Genomic DNA, 21,089 nt, shown 5'->3' with positions numbered 1-21,089 from the left:
ATTTAAATAGATTATCAGAAGTTGTTTTGCAGTCTCTTAAGAGTATCTTTCAAAAACATTTCCAAAGATACATGTATTATAATTCTGCCAACGCGATGTTTATCTTTTTAATTGCCATGCTCAAATAGTTTCTCATTCATACGTTACGTATGACTGAAAGATGATAGAAGCCAAACAAAATAACACATCGATTGTGAAAATTACGTAAGTGAAGACTCCATAACGAACTCATCGGCAGAACTATTTTACTGTCATCCATAAAAAGCGACGATGTAACAAAAGACATAGTCAAACTTTTTCACACATTTATTTGTCACAAATGAATATATTAAATTACAATAATGATAATAATCAAACTAAAACAGTGAGCACTTCGGCCGGCGAGCTCCCCCCGCCCCGGTCATTGGCATTCGATGGCATAACGTTCATATTGATCACTCTCTTCCCGAAGTCTTTATGCGACGTCACATCGTCAAACACACCCGCAGTGTTGTTCTTGACATCGGGGTTTTGCGCTTTGTAAAGCAGGATTTGCGACCCTCGGTGACCTCTCGTTCCCGAGGGGCTGGAGAGCACTAGACTCTCGGAGGAGGCCCCCGCTTCCGACGTAGGTCTCTGCTGCTTGCCACCTGTCTCCGATGACACTTGAGGACCCGCGCTGCCACCTTTTAAACAGCTCACACTGCCGTTCAGCGAATTGGTGACGCTGTCTTCTTTCAAAGGATTCGCATACCTGATACACAAAAAACATAGTATATAATATATATATGTAAACAAAATAGTCTAAAGAGTATTAATATTAATGAACGTGTCCCTATAAAAAGGATCTATACAATACACTGGTATCAAAAGTAATTTTATTGTATTTAAAGGGCCTATATAACAGTATAGGTACACAGCGTGGGAATTTAATTTTCATAATATTGCCAAACTTGTTCGAAAAGGCTGGCTAACGTGGAAGAGGGGTCTACATGCGATGTACAATTATTTGATACTTTTACTTTGTTTTTTTTTTTATTTTTTTATGTTTTTATTGTTTGCTGTATTACGTGTTGCCTTAAAATATTATTTTTAAAATAAGAAAATTCTTGTCTTTCAAAATATACACATAAAACAATGAAATGGTTGTATTTATTTCGCTTAGTGTTTTCCATTTCTCCTGAAAATTTTTGTTTTTGCATATAGACACTTTTTATAGCGATGCCTTCATTTAAATAAGTTGTTGCTTGTCAATAATTGAAATTTTCTAGAAAAAGAACACATATTTCAAGGGGCAAGTGATTTGTGCTCTCACTGAATTTTTCAATGCCACAAGCACAGTGTTGTAGTGGGAACAGAAAACGTAAAGCTTGGTGCTCCATGACTTTTTTTAAAAAGTTAAATTTGATAAAATTGCGAAACTGTATCATATTATTGGGTTAATTTATTGTCCTTTTGCTTTTGGACATTTTACTCAGTTCAATTATTTACACCCCTTTTGTATCGATTTATTGACCACATGGCTAACTTCTGACTGAATTAGTTCTTAGTCATGTTTTTTTAATTAGGTAAAGTACCTACCTGAATAATATTTATGGATCGCATTATTACCATATTTTTTGTACCTAATTTATACCTATTGGATATCAGAAAAATCTCGGTAGAGAATACTAAGAATATGACAACACTCCGAAACGTTACCACTGTACATACGATAATAATTATTAACAAATATCACCTATTAACACAGAAGTAATACACAAAATAAAATTTCATGACAAGCAACTATTATTACCTTCTGAAATTCTCTTCATTCTGGAGGTTGTTGGATTTCTCATCGTCATGATGCCTGTGGCAGGGATCTGCAGAAGTCGGAAGCGGGAGATTGCTGAGCGAGCTGGCCCGCCTGCGCTGTCGGACGAAGTAGACTGCCAGGCCGGCAGCTGCAGCGGCGGCTGCACCCGCCACACATACCAGTGCGATGAGGTAGCCGCTGTCTCCACGCGGGTGCCCCTCCGACCCTGCTGCCGCACCTGCCCCGCTGATCACCGCCGTCTCCACCTTCACCTCGATAACTGCCGCCGCGAGGGCCGATGAACCGTCTCGTTTGCGAGTCACCTGCTCACCTAACACGCGCACACCTTCCGCTATCGAGCCGTCCTCTTCTTCTGATAGTGAGGACTGGAATGACAAAACATTAATTAAAATTTTTATTTATGAGTAGTCAGCTTCGCGGCAATGGCGCTTTTATATAAATATGAAGACCGATTATAACATTACATTACTACAGAACATAATAATTTTCCTGTAGTTATCAATTCAACCATATTGAAAATGTTCTGGAATAGCTATTAAGTTTTATACTTAATGCACAAAGTTTAGGTATCTATATACAGTATAACCCCTATTTTACGTTTTTAAGGGACTGGAAAAAAAAAACCTAATTGGAGGGAAAATGTAAAAGGATTGAAAAAAAGAACATTAAAATTTTCTTTCTAAAAAAATAACGTTTTATTAAAAAACAACATTCAATTAAAATTTTTATTGAAAAAATCATGTATATTAGTTTGTTGCATTTTTGTTTTTTTGTTATGTAATTCTCTTTCAAGACTATATAAACATTTAAAAGTGTTATCTTGGATATCAGCAAAGCTTGTAAAGTAGGTTTTTAAACCCTCGGTGAACCTCATTGCTTCTTCTTTTGTTGGAATATCAACCTCTTCTTCATCAGACAGTTCTTCAGAAGCGCGCGTAACTCGCATATTTTGAATATTTCCGACGTAAATGCGGGTATTAAATGTACTGAAATACATCGGGACTGAAAAAATTACACGCAATTGCCGGGAAAACGTGAATTCCGGGCACGTAAAAACGAGGTTATACTGTATATCTATCTTCATTCTCTTGGAGAAAGTCCTTAAATACTCACCAGCGTGACTTCGATAGTGTCATTGGTGTCCCTCTTGAGATCGCAGAGTAGGACGAGTGCGGGCGGTGGGGAGGCATCAGGCAATAGCAGAAGTGGAGCGTGCGCGGCGGCCAAGAGGCTCCGAAGAATCCGGCAGACGCCTTCCGCACTGCTTCCCATGCTCAGAGCCGAGTGAGCTAGCACCAGCGAAACTCGGGCACATCTGTTCGATAGGGCCGCCTGAAATAGTAATAATTAAAGCGCATTAGATTTACATTATAAAACGTTTTTACTACATGCTGCAACGTAACACTCAGATACTTCTGGATCAACTGATGATAATACATCTTTGTCGGGAGAATCAACACATGAGAGAGACAAGTTCTTATGCAGATTATTAGGCCAACCGCATGATAGACAGTATTATATATAATAACACCGTTTTCGTTTTAGGATAGGGTATATTAAAAACCTTAGAGACATGAATGATGTCGGTGCGAATATGTAAATTAATACTTGCTGGTATAGAATAATATTGTAAATAAATATATATAGAATTCTAAAGAAATAATTACTTAAAAAATACTTTTATCTTGATAATACAAGCATTTACAATTTACAATGTAGCTTTCATGAAGAGTGCAAATTGACATTTTTATTCCATTTGTAAGTAATTAATTACATTGGCATGAATAGGTATTAACATTATAAAATGGACAAAGAATGTCAATAATAAAAGCACATGCGTTCCCAATAAAATGACAACATGAGGAACTACTGACATCTTTAATTAGTATGAGATAAATGCTCTGTAATTATTATAATTAATATTTGTATGAAATATGAAAAAATTTGTTATGTGTTCCAAAAAAGTTAATTCCTGTTAACATAAACGATTTTTTATTGTTTATAAATTTATAATATTGTTTGTCAGCAACTCATAGAACTAAAAAGTTGTAAATAATGTAAAATAACAACTGACACACATGTTATGAGGTTATGAAGTACCTGATTTGGCCAACAATTTGGTGGAGCTGGTAGCAGGGGCGGGGCAACTCTTCGAGCTTCCAACGATCGACATTCTCCCATCGGCTCACAGGGCCCCCGAAGACACGCGTTTTCCCCGACTGGCACGCACACCTTTTAAGAAAAATAAAACTTAATGTTTCAAATAACCGTATTGTGAGAGAAACATGAATTGTAAAATAATAGTATAATAATGATTTACCACCAAGTAAACGTTGGGTCTTTTGAAAACGTCATCTATTACCACTATAAATTGTATATTTGAAGTCATCGCTTACCTGTTTTGTGTTGCATATCCTCACACGTTCTTCCATGCAATCTGGCAGGCCGCACCAGATTCGCGTGCACATCGTCCTGCCAGAGACACACGCGCACGTGTTGCAATGCCACTGCCACGTGGAATTAGGCGGGTGATACATTCCTTTCCATAAGCAGTCGCCAACTCCTTCGCTGCCTACTGAACCGCCGACAGGCCCACCCACCGACCATTCATCCGAGTCCACCACTGCAAAAATAAAAAATACAGCACATGAATACAACACTATCGTAATACTTGAGGCCATCCTACTATCGTGCTTCCGATAGCACATTTCTGCATACAGACAATATAAACCAGAAGCAAAAGTGCAGCTTCATTTTGTGATGGTTATTCTGTACACATCGAAATTATTTTTCTACACTATATATTATGCAAGTATTTATAGTAGTGATACCTACATTTTGAGTACCGTCTCAAAACATGTCAGAACCGGCATTTGGTGGTTAAATAAAAGGAGTTAGCTGAAAACATCTAATATTAGGCAAAAATTATCTACCTAGCATTAATAATCCAGAAAGGGCTCTGCTTTGCAGATGAGAAATAGTGGAACAGAGTCAGCTGAGATGGGTTATACAATAAAATCAAACTGACTCTAGGACATTTCTAGTCAACGTTTTGATAGCTGAGTTACTTGGACTTATACCTTCATGTTGTCGATACCTGCTCGATAATAATCTTGACTATTTATTACACTGTGCTGTATTTATCTTCAATAAATACCATTCTCCGCTACAAACTTCTTGATTATTATAACCCGCCTTGCCTCAGCCTCCTGACCCATTTCTAGGTAATATCAGTTATTTTACTGCTTACTTGATATTCAAAAATTATTATCAATAATGAATAATTTCATAATATTTGATAGGATAGCTCATAAAACCACACCACACGATGAAGTAATGCTACCATCTATATAATATGTAGCAATAAAGCACAGTGTGAAATGGCATCATTAAACGAGCAAATGAATGACATAGGCCAATCTAAGTCTTTCCATAATATCATCACTATATAGAGAAATGCACATATCTCCTCCTGCGCACTGCTTTGCTATATATGTATGACATATGACGAATAGTATCTATACTGCTTCACAAAACAACGTCTAACTAATTTACCATCACATAAGTGGATTACTGTGGAAGATTGTGTTTTCTTACTTTGTTCGCAGGTAGTTCCTTCTCTTCCGGGCGGACAGAGGCACTGGTAGCGTGCGATTCCATCAAGGCAGGTAGCACCACGCCCGCACGGCGAAGATGCGCACTCGTTCACGTTGATGCGGCAATCAGGGCCCGAGAAGCCAGCTGCACATTCACACAGGAACCAGTTCACACCATCCACACATTTACCTCCATTGTAACAGGGCTGAAATGAAAATAAACGTAATTTTTAATGTATTGAATAGCAATAATATTCAAACTCCCTTAATTTTTCAATTCCATTACAATTTAAACAATTACACATTTGTACAATATTTGTCAATTAATGTTAAGTTTACAATATTTATTACCTGCGAAACACATTCATTGATATCATTCTCACAGTGGTTTCCTTCAAAGCCTTCTTTACAAATGCACGAGTAATAATCTCCCGTGTTGACGCATGTTGCTCCGTTCATGCATGGGTTAGACCTATGATTAAAACATAAAAAGCACATTTATTAGACATATTCGGAAATAGGTTAAATAAATTATAACTAAATAAAATAATGACAACGACTGTCTGTCATCAAATTACATTTATTCTCCTTGATTTTAAGACATTTGGACTCTGTGTACCTTGGTTAACGATAGTGGTAGAGATTGGATGTTGATTTGCAGGTATAATTTGTGAGTCACTGAGGTGACTAGACTACGAATAAGCATAGGAAACTAAAGAGGTAATGCAGTCATTGTTGTGGATACAATTCTGGTATTTATGATATTACCTTTTGATATTTTACTATGGAATATTAATTATTGTTGATTGACATATTTTAACATAATAATATAAAATTATGGAGACTGAAAACTGTAAAATAATTTAATACTACATACCTGCATGCTGGCATTTTGGCAATATGACATGCGGTTCCTCCCCACTGAGGTGGACATCGACACGCAAAGGTGCTTCCGAGGTCCTGGCAAGTGCCTCCGTTCCTGCATGTTGCATAATCACAATGAGAGTCTTTCAGGTTACATGTCTTGCCTGGAATTAAAAAAGAAAGTATTAACATCTTTGAATAAGACCATTACTGTAGAAAATAATATCAGGTTGAATATCAAATAGTGGAGAAGTGGCTATACACCCACGGTGGCAACGCGGCTTAAGCGTCGGTCTATAGCGCCATGGGTCCCAGTTTCGAATCCTGGGTCTGGTAAGTACACATTGTTTTTCAGTTTGTGTATGAGTCAGAGTATGGACCTAATAGGTTGTACAAGTGGCTAACAACCAGTTCTCATACAAACAAAATCTGTAAATACAAACCTCCAATCTGTGGAGGCCCGTATTATGATCTTATTAAAATCGGACATGGTCGAACGGCTATGCAGACGTATCCAAAAAATTTGTTGGACAAATGTTGATGTACGCAATCAAATCGGAAAGGACCGAGAAGTTCTGTGTAGTATCAAACCAAAAATCTGCAATACCTCAGCCAAATAATGAGATGACAAATGTACACTATTTCCCAACTTGTCATCCAAAGAAAGATCAACGGTAAGCGTGGCAGAGGCTTAAGAACCTCTGTGATTGGTACGAGTGGTATGAGAAAGATCACCCTGATGGTGGCCGATGGCTAGGGGATGGCACGATAAGAAAAAGAAAAATGACATATTGAAAAGTAGTGCTTAAATCAGAATGAATTAAAGTTTATCTGGTCAAGTCTTTCATTGTCTTAAATATTTTTTTATGGTGTCAAAACATCGATTATAAAACAGAAATAAAAAAATCATTGATTCAAAGGTGTATCAATTACCTTTCCATCCATCACGACAGATGCAAGAGAAATCTGCTATACCGTCTGAGCAGGTTCCATTGTTTTTGCACGGGTTCGAGTTGCATTCGTCCACATCTGAAATAAAATAAGGACAGAGTAAATATTTAGTTATACGATAGAAATTACTACCTCAAGATATCGCAATTATGTATAATATGGTTGGAGTTTAATATTTTAGATTGTATATTATTAATAATGGTCTTTCCATAGTGTAAATTTAATGTTATATTTACAATAAAAATTTTGGTAAATGACTTACTTATATTGCATATTTCGCCTTGCCACCCCTCCCTGCACATGCACTGGAAAGAGTTAATTTTGTCGACGCAGGTTCCACCATTTTGACACGGATTGTACTTGCAGTCATTAATGTCTGGAAAAAAAATATTCAATCGAATTTATTATACGTCCTGGATAACATCATATTTATGCCGTTGGTACAAGAGTAATTTACTCATGAATAAAACTTATCTATGAAATACCTATAATTAATTTAATAGCGAGTTTTCAAACACCTGAATGACACTGCCATCTATGAAATCGACCAAATACATTATTGGTAGTTTAAATTTCATAGACATAGTTATTGTGGTCCTCTAAGTTTTGTACATAAGGCCTTATATAGACCGGAGCCGAACCTCATACCGAGCAAAGTGATAAATAAAATAAATTAGGTAGGTACTTGGTAGGTAAATAAGTTTGAAAAACGAACCCACTGTGCTCCATACATGTTCTGAATTTTAATAGCAGAAAACATGATTATGGATGAATATGATTGCCGACTAAAAATTATCTCAAGTTTTATTAAAAATGAGATTTTGAACAGCGGATGTGAAGAAATTATGATAATATAACAATGTAAGTATCTGTAAAATCAATACTAAATAAATTTAATAATAAACTGGTTGCCCGCTACTGCTCCCTATGAGAGTTATTTTTATTAAACTCTATTAAACCACCTTGCTCGGATCCAGTGTAGCCATCTTTTTCTATATGCTGATTATAATAGTAGGTACAACGATGTAACAATAATAATTATTATAGTATTTCAAAGAAGAAAAAACTATAGTACCTACAAGCTCCTTCAAAATTATAGTATTTTTCGAATATTTTTCGTAAAATTATAGTATTTTTCTACACTACACTACTTTACATTTTCTGCAGAATGAAAATAAATTATAATATTGTACTATAGTACCTACCTACGATTATAGTACGGTTGGTAATACTGCTCAGATGGAACTTCCGGTATGGTATAAAAATGTGCCTTTATGATTGCGTAATACCTACCTATTAGTATTACGTAGTACAGCTAAAGTGATAGGTATAGCGATGAATGAATCCCATGTGTTGCCGCTAATAATAATTAGGTACCGATCTAATAATAAAATTTGATCTATTTAAAAAAGATTATTGGGTTCATTATATCGTAAGAGGGTACCATTGTGATTGATCATTACCAGGAAAGAAGACGTATTAAAGGCTCATCAACTTTTTTAATGAATGAAAAAGTGGCAAAATGTATTATGCAAGCTTACAGAAATTTCGTTATAACAGCGATATATTTTTTTAAAGATAATAAACTCATTCACAGCCTTCAATAGTTGTTGTCCGTGGGTAGGTTAGTTTCAATGGGTTTGAATATTGGCTTTGCTATCGTTAATGACAGGTAACAATACTATATTCAGTGGCAGTTATATTTCCGGGTATGGCGTAAATATGTTTAATACTAAAAATATAAATTCTCAGGGCAGCTATTTTTGTAAGGTTGGTATTCTGTGGTAAATCAGGAATGTTTTTAAATTTTAGTTTGTTGAGAATTATTTACTGGCATTTTACTAGAATTTAAAAACATATTATAATCCGATTTACCACAGAATACCAACCTTATAAATATATGTCTTAGAATAATTGGTGTTTTTAGACTTATCAACATATTCACGCCATACACGGATTTGATCCTCACAGCTGTTATATTATGGAGTCCCCAGGCGTTGACAGATTTCGGAAATTACGTAAATCAATTTTTAGAAAAGAAATATATTTTTTTTTGTGTAAAAACTATAATTTTAGTTTTATCGTGTTTGATTAATTGACAGATCTCCATACGTATCTGTTTCATGTAATATATTATTTTTGTTCATATTTTATGACAGATTTAGAGGCCCCATTTAAAAAATGTAAACTTGTGTGATAAACCGCAAAGTAGTGATACAAATTAAGTTATAAAGCTGTGGTGCAATGATTTAGGTTTGTAAAAAATGCGCAACTGCTAAATTTTTGGATTTTTTTGGAAGACCGAACACCTCTTGTGCTTTAAGAAAAATAGCCAATGGATCCTTTCATGAGTAATGCGGCTAGAGCCAGAGATAGCAATTACAGGGTTGAGGGATGCGGGTTTTGAAAATATTTTACTTGCTTTTATATAGGCAAAATCTTTCAAGATATCCTCAAAATTTTGATTTTTGGCTTCTTTACTTTCAATTTATAATATGACAAGGCTGCTAAGTTTTTATTACCTAATGCTAAATTTGAACATCGAAACAAATGTTTTTCGATGGCAAGAACATGATCTTACCAAGAATGAAGTCAAGACCTTTTATTTTTCTAAATAAAATAAAAAAATAATTAGTCGAGAGCTTTTCCGATGAGGCATTCAGCATAAATTTTCTTATACACGGATGACAACAAATTTCGGTACTGTTCGGTTATCAGGAATACAGCGGAAAACACATTTTGAAAATAGCCGATAAACTGGATTATTTGTTAGGTTAACCTAACCAAACCTAACCTAATATCACTTCCCTCCATTTTGGTAAGAGAATTTCTCAACTGTCACTTTGTGTTTTTTTTTCGTCTGGATTCGGGATGGAAGGTGGATAATTGACACACCGGAATTGTGATGGAAGCGGCGAGTTTATTTACGTTTATTATACTATATGGTTACATTTTTTATAATTTTATTCTACGGAGGGCGAAATGTACGCGTTCCCGATTTTGCTGCTTGTCGCGATCTGCACGCCATCTTCAAAAATCATTCCCAACGGTTTTTTTTCTTGGGCGACGGTGCATATCTCCAACGGTCAAAGACAATGTTGCCGGCCGACTTTTAACATTATTTATTTTCGTAATCAGCGCTTTATTATTTGTTGGCTTTGATACCGATTCGGGCGTCTCCAGATACACAAAGACATCCCCAAATGGGGGCCATACGGGGGTGTCACACTAACCTAAACTAACCCAAACTAACAAATAATCCAGTATATCGGCTATTTTCAAAATGTTTTTTCCGCTGTATTCCTGATAACCGAACAGTACCCAAATTTCCTATCAATAATTAGTATGAGTGGCCCATTTTAAGTTCATGTATCCGTTCCATCTGGTTCAAATAATTGGCTAGTGATTCAGTTTTACATCTGCATTTTATATGTCCTACAACCAAATCTTTATTTATATATATTTAAAACATTGAAAACCATGCTTTCTCATTATTTTTTTAATAGTCATTATTTTTCTTGCATAGCACTTATCGTCCCGCGGCTGGGTCAAAATCATATCTTAGGATTCGGGACATGCACCGAAGGAGTCACTTGGTAAAGAAAAGTCACCGGGCCCAATTAATAGTAATTAATAGTAATAATAATTAGATACATACCCTTCCCAAATTAGAGACGCTAGTTACTTACATAATCAAAATAACATAATATCTACCTATTGTAAAGGCCGGAAATATAAATTTATCAATATATAATAAACAATAATATATCAGATGATTACATCAAAACGAGAGGAAATCTTCGAATTATAGAATTAAATCTGTAGCCATATTGATGTTACCTGATTCAAAAGATATCTCTTTATAATTTCTTGGAAAAATACTATTAGTGCATACCTGTATAGTGGTTGTAATTAACGTAAATAAGGTAACTATTCGGTAATATATATATATAAGTAATATTACTAACATAAATTATCTAAGGAATACAATAATTAATGATTTGTTAGGTAGGTACATAATGTTACGTAAATACTAAGCAGTAGAGGTTTGTCTCATAGGCGCAACAGACGCCTGCTTAAGAAATTTGGCAAAGAAAGCTTCGAGTGTCCCAGAAAATTTCAGGTAACGGTATGTACCTATTTATTTTGCGTTTGGATGTATTCTTATTACTCCCCTACACCGTGCGGGCCTTGCAGAATGTAGTTTCACCACTGAGGAAGACAATCATTTTATTTCGTCATTAATGACGCCAAGAATGAGTAGTTAGTTACTCGAGGAAAATTATTAGAATGAAGCCGGAATGCCGGTAGAAAAGGACTTCGTGGATGGTCAGTGTAGGAAAATGATTTTGTCAATTCACCGATAATAGGAGATGAACCAAACTTGGAAAAATAACATTAAATGCTGTTTTGTTGGTGGGTCATTGAGATTCGAATTCGTTGTATTCTTTTTTTAAATTCATAAAGAGGTTTCTTACTTTCATGGCAGTATTTGCCGGTGAATCCTGGGTCACACGCGCAGTGGAAACCTCCAGCGGGACGTGCCGCGCATCTCCCGTGCTCCCCGCAGCCTCCCGCACAGGCTTCGGTGCCTGCGAAAAATGGGAGAATTATTAATAGGTAAGTTGGTATACAGCCATTTATAAAAAAAAACATTTTCTTTGATGACCGTACGCATTCGCTCATAGGTCTGGAAATTGTCAATGACAGAAGTAGTTTAAACGCTTTGGCAAAAACGATAAAACAAAACCACACTGGTAGAACTTGACGAGAGATATTCTTTTCGCCAGTGGTATTATTTGTTTATTGTTGATGTCATCTAGTTGACATTCGAAAAGACACTCATTGCACTGTCAGCTATATACATATTCAAGACAGATTTTCTTCGAGTTGTCTACGTCGTAGTCAACGACTTTTGCCACTATACGGCAATTTAGAAAAGGTAGACAGTCGCAGAGAATGAGGAAGAGCTTGTTATAGATGGGCGAGCCGATATGAAGAGAAAATCAGACCCACGTGCTGGCGATTGTAGAAAGCGATTGACAACTAAACCACCAGAGTCACGACCTTTAGGCATGAGGTCCCGGCGAAGAAGAAGATGGGGTGAATGTTTTTATTACTAGCGTGCAGTGAAATCCCGTGGGGTGTAGCCAGGTCGTGCGTTGCATAGGAGCGGCGAATGAAGTAACGAATACAAAAATATCACAATTTTTGAGAGCAATGGCGGTTTTCAATGAAACAGACGGTGCGCTGCGGTCACTTCATTAGAAAGTATTGACATATTTGTTTAAAAAATAATCGAAGTATAAAAAATCCTGACGACACAACTATTGTTGTATTGCAATCAATGACATTATATTCTAATGGCGGTTTATTGTAAAGGCAATATTTTCATAAGGGTGCTTCCAAACATATCATCACCAGAGAACTACACGTACCTACCTCAAACAACCACGGTTGAGAGTGGATTTCGTGAAAATGGTCTAATTCTCAGTAGATATAATGTACATATAGTATCAATTTAAAGATTTTTATTGTAAGTTTAAGATAGCCGAAAATAAATAATAAAATAGATAAGTAGGTAGGTACCTACCTAACGATTTTTCAGAGAATTATTTTTAAGAAAAATAAAAGGGGCGGTATTTTATTAACTGTGCTGACAACGCGACTGGCGCGTTTGCGTTACCTGGCCATTAAATATAGTGAACATGATATTTAAATGTGGTAATTATAAAATAATTAACAGGTCAGCAGTGATTGTGAAGGGCGGCTGTATGCATAGACATGTTACTGCTAGCATGACAAATCGGCGCGAAGTAATACGTGCAGAAGAATGATAAATATAATGAAGAATGAAGATGTCTGCACTGGATACTGATGTTACGATATTGCGGATATTGATTTAATGGAAAAATACGTAAATCTCCCTCGCGCAAGTCGATGACTCATCGGAAATTAGAACCTTTATTAGAAGTTTGAAACTGAAACTTTTAATTTATTCAACGAGTAGATATTTACTATGTAAGGATTTTTGGACATTTTAGTTTGTTTGGAAAACTTAATTAGCATTGCAGTTTATATAGGTAGTACCTAAAGGGCTTTAAATGGCGAAATAAGAGGAATTAAAAAAAGGTGGCGGGGTGAATGGCCTTGCGGGTTATTTATCTGCAGCCATTTCCCGCGCAGCGTGACGTCTGCAGCCAAAATCGCGGCAACGTGACTTCATACATTACCTGCAGAAGACATCGCACCTTCATATAATATGAATCACATCTACCTAAATTACACGCCACATAATGGGCACCATTTTTAATGAAATTCAGCGGGAGATGCAAGTGCCTTATTTAAAATAATATGTACATATTCCTACAATGGATACAAGTAGTTCAAATTTCAAAACAAAAGAACAGTTTTATTTACAATGAAGAATCATAGACAACGGTAACGTAAAAAGTTCTATTTTTAAATCTCAATGACAGATAATTTTATTATTGCTTTCGCAGAAACATAATAAGCCGTGTCAATACATAATAGACAAAATTCTCTTAGCCACACAACCTCTGTACAGACCTACAAACTTATCTGGAGAATGGGAGAGCCAGAGGTGGGGGAGCCACTGTCGAAAACTACCCAATCACGACTCGTAACAGGCAAAATCTGACATTCGAATGACGTTTTACAATATGGTGTCCTATGGTAGTTCGTAGTTCCATTTTTGGCCATTCTCCAGATAAGTTTGTAGGTCTGTAAGTGGTTTAAGGGTTGAAGTGCTGTGTGAAGATATGTAGATAATTTGTAGAAAAAACGTATATGACATTATGATAACTTGTCTTTTCTCATCATAGAAATTAACATTCAATGACGTCATCATTGACGTCCCTAGACAAAATGCCGCCCCATTTTTGTATACAGCATTTTTTATCATCCGTGCATGTGTCGTTTCATATGAATATATGTCGGTCACCAATGACGTCGAAGGGCAACGGAAGTAAACTAGACATCGCGAACTCGACGAAAACTTACAGTACTGTTAAACCTTTTATGTCAATTAATACATTTTGTTTCCAACCAGTGAGCTGAATTTTTTTAATGGAAAGATATTTTCGTTATTATTAAGTTTAGGTTGCTATTTATATTATATACCAAACGATTCTCATCGATTTACCGCCCTACGAGTAACTGCCACCCCCAAGCAACGCTCAATCTGCCTACTCACTGGACTGACTGGACTTCATAATACAATATATTAATACCGTAAATGAGTATTGCTATAAATTTCATCGTGTTAAAATAAAGAAACAATCCATGTTTGGTACATCAGCTGACGTCCGTGGTAATAGAACCTTTTCACAATACTATTTTGTCAACACACGCATTATAATATCTTAAATTTTCATCAAATTTACCAGATCATAGTCAAATATATTTGGTAAATTATTCAATGGAGTTTGTAAACGACTACGTTAACCGAATCTTTAAAATTCCGCCCACGTAAGGGCAACCAGCTTGTATAATTAATCAGAGTAAGCATATCACTTACCTACATGATTACAGATGTCGTCAGCTGGTGTTAATTTATTATGGATGTAGTTCGTCTTTCGAAAAATTGTGAATTGGTATTTAATACATCTTTATAAGGATTTAACGTCATAGCAGTAATGACAAAGAAGTTTTACTTCTGTCTAGAGTGGCGGCTACGCAATATTGATTTCATTATCAATGACTATCGTAAAATTTCAATTATTGCTATGTAGGCTCCAAGGCGTAGCATATTAACTATGATGTACCTCAGCCATGGCCCCCACATTCTGAAGCGGGTCACTTGGCCAGGATATTTGGCGGCCACCCCTACCTATCACTAAGGTTAAAAGCAGTCTGATGCTCTACTGTGGCGTTTTTCAAATGAAAAATAAAATTTAGTCTATTTTGTGCGATTTTTCAACACATCGAATTATGGAGTTGTCGAGCATCAACCACAACAACCAAAAATTGCATATATTGCCAAATGGTAATAACCCCAGCGACTTTTTTTTACTATTAGAGCAAATTTAAGATGTGTGTTTATCTTATTTATCTGGTCGACCGGCCACGCCGGCCTCCCCTGAGCCCAGGCCCGTAGGCTAGAGCCCTGTCACCCCCCCTTGTGGGGGCCATGACCTCAGCGGCAGACTATTATAATATTAAGTGATGTATTTAGAATATTGTGTTTTTCTACGATGATTTTAATATGCCGTTGCCAGTGGCAGGAATAATTATTCCCAATGCAGGGTATTTTATTTGCAGTAATTTGCAATGCGTCAATGGCATTACACGAGGGTGCTTAGTGCTTTGCGCGAAAGCCTTACGCCTGTGCAGTTGTGATTCGAAAGCTGCGGGGGGTTGACATTTCAGAATTCCAATATGAACGATACATCCCATTAAATTATTACGGCCTGATGATAAATTATACGCGAAAGCCACTCGTCGCCGGGTCTAAACAGATTAAACAATATATTTTATAGACACAACTTCACGAAAGCTCTATATTTGTTTAGGTATGAACATAATTGAGAATGTCACGTGGACGAAGCTGATCTTGCTATAGGTAGGTACCTAAATATAATTGTGGAAATAAGTATGAACAATAAAAAAAATATACAAACCAACGTAAATATTGTTTTTATTATAATTCACCAGGGGTATATTTATTTATTTACGAGTGTAATATAAATGTTTGGCTTTTAAAAATGTTATTTATTTCTCTCATGGTCGTCACAATACAACTAACTTTGAAGAAGGAGTAGACCTTGTAATATGTATCTATATATTTGTATAATATATTGCTACCAGTAATAAAATGGGTGTTTATGAAACTACTGAACATTACACGGATTATTATATTGTTGTCATCAACTTAGTAGAATTTCATCTCGATTCTCGATATCTCAAAAATAACTAACGCACTCTTAAAAATATAAGGTGAAGGACGAGTTGAAAAGTGCGTGCTTAGAGTTTGAAATTTTCCGACCATGTCTGATCCTAATAAGATCGTAATATGGACCTCCACGGAGTGGAGGTTTGTATTAACAGATTTTGTTTTTACGAGAAATGGATATCAACCACTTGCTCAACCTATTAGGTCCATACTCTGACTCAAACACAAATTGAAAAACAATTTGTGTTCTTGTCAGGCCCATTATTCGAACCTGTGACCAACGACTCTATAGTCCACAATTTTAGATGAGACGCGGGAAGAGAATTACGCACCTAGAGATTGAACAATTAATAATATGAATCAGTCTATTTCTCAATCTAGATATTATTATCTGAATTGTATTTCATTAGTAGCAGGTTAAAATATTTTTTATGGCCTGTTATGCAGACGTTATCGTTCTAAAATATTTTGATTTTGTTTCATCCAGTTTATTCCATTCACATTGAAAACCCTTTCCGGGAAAAGAATTAATACATAACGGTTAAAATGTTACCAAAATGTTCTTCGTTAGTCCTTCGAATTACACATAATTTATCGTCCATTAATAATTATCTCAATTAGTAGAACTGTAAAAGAAGTTTGGCGGGCACGAATTATCTGCACTTATTTTGTCCCTTAAATTACACGCCTGAACGTTGTCATGCAAATGGCGTCCATTTTAAATCACCGTGTGAAGTAATTGGCACTACTGGAAGGCAGGTACTTGATAGGAGCATTCGCAGTGAAGCTAGGAACAAAATTTGAAAATATTGCAGATTTTTGATTTGCAGAGTCTTCTTTTGATCAACTATCTGCAAGCTACCGACTACCATACGTGAGACCGCGCGGAGTTCGTATGGAATAATATAATGGTGGAGGCTTATGTTATTGTCTTCTAGAAAATCTAGAAAAATGTTATTCATTTAAAGATTTAAAGATTATTACCTTCACAGGGTGGTGTGTCGCAGGGTGCTCTAGGATGGGAGCAATTCTTTCCTCTCCACCCCGCGGGGCAGTGGCAGTAGTAGTCACCCTGGGTGTTAAAACAAGCGGCTCCGTTTTCGCAAGGGTTGGGGGTGCAGTGGTCTCTATCATCCTGCAAATAAATAAGAATACATTTTGAAATATTACTATCGTGTTAAATTAACGGCGATTTTTTAAAATTAACATCGATTATAACTACAAAAGTTAAATTAGCTGCAAGTGATTTTTGCATTGTCGATTAATTTAAAGGAAACTTCACGTTATTATCGTATCACATGCAATTCTATAGATTAATATACAGCTGCTGTCGAGATAAACAAAGAACTGGTATTTGTCAGGAATGTGTTTTTATCTCCTTAGTTTATTAGTACCTACTACATACATGATACTTTCGATAATACTTGTACGGGACATGTTTAACTTGTACTGGAACCAAAACATTAATAACATAACAATTATTATATAGAAGGCAGTCAAAAATACCATACTACGGTTATCTATAATATAGATATAGCAACAATTAATAACAACCATCGAAATCACGCGTATAATAAGTATATTACATACACGTAAACTGACAAAGATATGACTAATAACTAGAAAAGAATTTGAAGTAACTTTCTAAAGAATAGACTATGAATAGCGTCGCCATGTTCCAATACGCCAAAAAACAAAATATCAATCTTCAATCAAAACGATACAAAAAGCGATCTGAATTACTAAAGTCTCCCTCTTGTTTCTGTTATATAATATTATTACGTAGGTAGTTACGGTGATCATATTAGGTATAGCATTTAATTTTTTTTCGTAAATGAGGATATGAAGAATTTTGATTTTTTTTCTCGGGAAACGAGAATCAAGTTTTACAATTACGTAACGAGAATCACTACCTCTATCTTCTCTAAACAAATCTACAATTTTTCTTCAACGATTGAGCGTGTGCGTCCCAACTTGTGAATCTTTGCACTAATTGTTTAGGATGTTTTTTCCTAGTTCGGCAAAAATAAAGTACGATTTTCCAAATAAATGGAAAAACTGGGTTTTATTGACAAATAAAAGATGGATGATCATCTGACAGTGATCTTTGGGAGGGACGAAGATAATTTGTAATTATCTAGTAATTTGAGCAAATCAGTAAAACTCGTAAATATATAGTGTTTTTGAAGCCATAAAATACTTAATAGTATTTTATGTATTTATTCGTACACAGTACGCATGTAAGGTACCTGTGTACATACACTATTTTACATACCAGCGCATCTTATACGATAATGAAGATATCAAAGAGAACATGGAGTCAAATCGTAAAGATGATTAATAAACCAAAAAAATTGCACAAAAAGCAACGTTTTGTAGTCAATTTGTTCAATATCGCCAGGAGTTATTATCAAGTTGTGCAGTGTGTGTAAGTTGTCAGAGGTGGATTGGACAGGGGGGTAAAAATTCTCGCAGATAATAAATACCTAATTAATCTTTAATTAACTATTTCTTTTATTCAACGAATAATTCACAAGATTTAAGAATGTACCATGTAAACCGATCGCCAATAGTAGCTTGATTTGGAAGAACGCTGATGAGTAGGTATTAAAAGGCCAATAGCTAAAGTCTGTCGTCATTAGTATGTCACCTCGTAGCATAGTGGATAATGCGCGGATTGGGGCGTAAACCTAGGAGATGCAGTTTCGATCCTGCCGGGTGTCTTACTTTTTTCAAAAAGATTTTTTCAATTAATTTTAATATACTTTCTCAGAAGTATTTTTTTTTCAAAATTATGTATGTACCTAATTAATCAAATTCAAACAAAATTAATTCACTGGGAAAAATTAATATGTTAAACACCAAAAATACTTCATTATAAATTCAATAATAAAAAACATATCGATACATTTGAATTTGTTACACAAAATGAATACTTATTTAAGAAATCATAATAATATTATATCGTGCATTTGACGATAGTCACTTTAGTCGCCGCTGAGGAATTTCACTGGTTTCGAGACAATTGCATGGCTTAATATTATCTGATTTCAAATGATTGATTATGATTTAGAGACGAAAAAATAATCGCTAAATTTAATGTAGAGATTGGCAAACTGGGTAACATCATCCAGTATGATGGGGAAATTTTTGAAACATAGTGTTAGGTATAAATATAACTAGACGTTTAATCAATCTTATTAATTTCTGGCATACGTAGTAGTGTAAAACATTATCCAGAAAATTATCACGTCATTGTAAATACGAGTTCATTGATTCACGTGAATAATATTAATTTTAAAATTTAATATTACGTAACACCGTGTGAGAGCTTCCGTGCCAATCTGCCCCTGTTAGTTAGTTTGCAAAAAGGCTTTAACGGGTGGTGCAGTAACAAAAGAGCCTCGTCTCGGATAGAGTTGTAAAGCGGTAACAATGCTGCCGACAACACCGCTCATTTGAATAGCCATAAACAATACCAACAAGAAACTGTGGGCGGGAAATGATTCGAACGCCGAAGGGTTTTTCTCCGCGTAGCTATGTTATTACTATACGGCTACTGAATTTTTATACAGTGGCTTGCTTGTGCCTTTTAGCAACAGACATAAAAAATCTCGTACCTAATTGATATGTACCTACCTATATTATTTTTAATCATGAAACCTCTAGACTGCGAACGGCGTCTCAGTTGATTATTACTCTCCCGGATAGTATGATCCAGAATAGATGCAGAATAGGTACGAACCTAGTATTTAGGTACAATCCTTTAAAAGATCTAAATATTTTCATTCCTCTGCGTCAAACACATTGATAGTTCTATCTAGTCAAAAAATATTTGGTTTGTATCTTCTTCTGATTGACGTAAATTATAAACAAAATGACGAAAGCGTAATCAACTTTGATTGTAAACGGAATATCTGAAATTCGCGTTTAATTTTTTTGAAGCAGAAGAGATAAAATTTGAATCTGAACGGATTTTTTTTTAACCCAAGCAATTTTGGCTTGAAAATATAAAGAAAAAAGATCTTTCAACAATTTGCTCTCGTAATACCTACATACAATAAATAAACAAAATCTCAAGAATTCCCAAATTCTCGAAATATCAGTAAAGTACTCTCGAATTTTCGAGAATCAAATATACAGCATATTTCAAATGGGTCTATTCCCCATCCTTTTGTCCTTAGTAGTCCATATTTTTGATGTTGCCACCTTTGTAGGGTATACACAGGGAACTCAGAAATAATGGGAACTGAAATACGTAACGGGTAAGGAGTAGCAGGTAACCGATCTCGAGTAAGAAAGAATCCGGGATAAACTTAAACACGTGTCAAGAATACGTCGAACAATGACACCTGCTCTTGGTTTATGCATTAACGCTCATTTAATATTGGTGTATTACACACACTATTACACGTGCATAATGCGTGTTTCATTTTTGTAGGACACTCACACATTCAAAACCTTGTATCAAAATTTAACGTATTGAATATAGCATACCGGAATTCTATTTATTATCTGTTCTGTGGGTATGTAGTAGCACCATAGGCAATTTGCGGATCATTATAATAAATTGTTTGCAGTAATGCCTGTTTTACTACTAGCAAACAATAACACTACGACTGTAAGCCGCTATTACCGTGTCCATGGTAGTACTATATACTGATTTACCTATATTATAAAATAAACATTTTCAAATCTAGCACGCTACTGCTAAAAAGGTACAGTAGGTATATGCATGATTGTTACGATGTTACAGAAAAAAAACGATCATAACTTATTACTTATAAACTACTTGAAGTGAATGTTTCTACGTTGATATGCTGCCCGGCGTAAAATGGGTTTTATTGCGGAATGGAAGTTTTAATATTTTTGTAATTGTTATGAAGACGCAGCCTTTTCGTGCTGCCGATACTCAAACCGCCATTAATGTCTAGAAACAACGCAAATCACAATGTTTATCTTCATTTTT

At 35.4% G+C, this 21,089-nt stretch overlaps 1 protein-coding gene across 1 annotated transcript in view; it reads right to left on the bottom strand.

Moving 5' to 3' along the window:
* Positions 1-223: 223 nt before the first annotated feature.
* Ser (protein serrate) overlaps positions 224-21,089 on the bottom strand; it is a 477,847-nt gene continuing 456,981 nt past the window's right edge. The window contains exons 11-22 of the mRNA XM_085948044.1: positions 17,105-17,255; positions 11,685-11,798; positions 7,469-7,582; positions 7,189-7,284; positions 6,269-6,419; positions 5,743-5,863; positions 5,393-5,597; positions 4,192-4,418; positions 3,896-4,027; positions 2,909-3,127; positions 1,775-2,160; positions 224-733 (exon numbers count right to left, since the gene is read on the bottom strand). Of these exons, the coding sequence (XP_085804170.1) occupies positions 352-733; positions 1,775-2,160; positions 2,909-3,127; positions 3,896-4,027; positions 4,192-4,418; positions 5,393-5,597; positions 5,743-5,863; positions 6,269-6,419; positions 7,189-7,284; positions 7,469-7,582; positions 11,685-11,798; positions 17,105-17,255 (2,298 nt within the window). The 3' untranslated portion in view covers positions 224-351. The remainder of the gene's footprint in view (positions 734-1,774; positions 2,161-2,908; positions 3,128-3,895; positions 4,028-4,191; positions 4,419-5,392; positions 5,598-5,742; positions 5,864-6,268; positions 6,420-7,188; positions 7,285-7,468; positions 7,583-11,684; positions 11,799-17,104; positions 17,256-21,089) is intronic.

The sequence above is a fragment of the Rhyacophila brunnea genome, unplaced genomic scaffold, assembly GCF_057557595.1.
Source record: "Rhyacophila brunnea isolate RB1 unplaced genomic scaffold, BYU_Rbru_1.0 scaffold_20, whole genome shotgun sequence".
NCBI lineage: Eukaryota > Metazoa > Arthropoda > Insecta > Trichoptera > Rhyacophilidae > Rhyacophila > Rhyacophila brunnea.
This window is presented reverse-complemented; position numbering and strand designations above follow the sequence as displayed.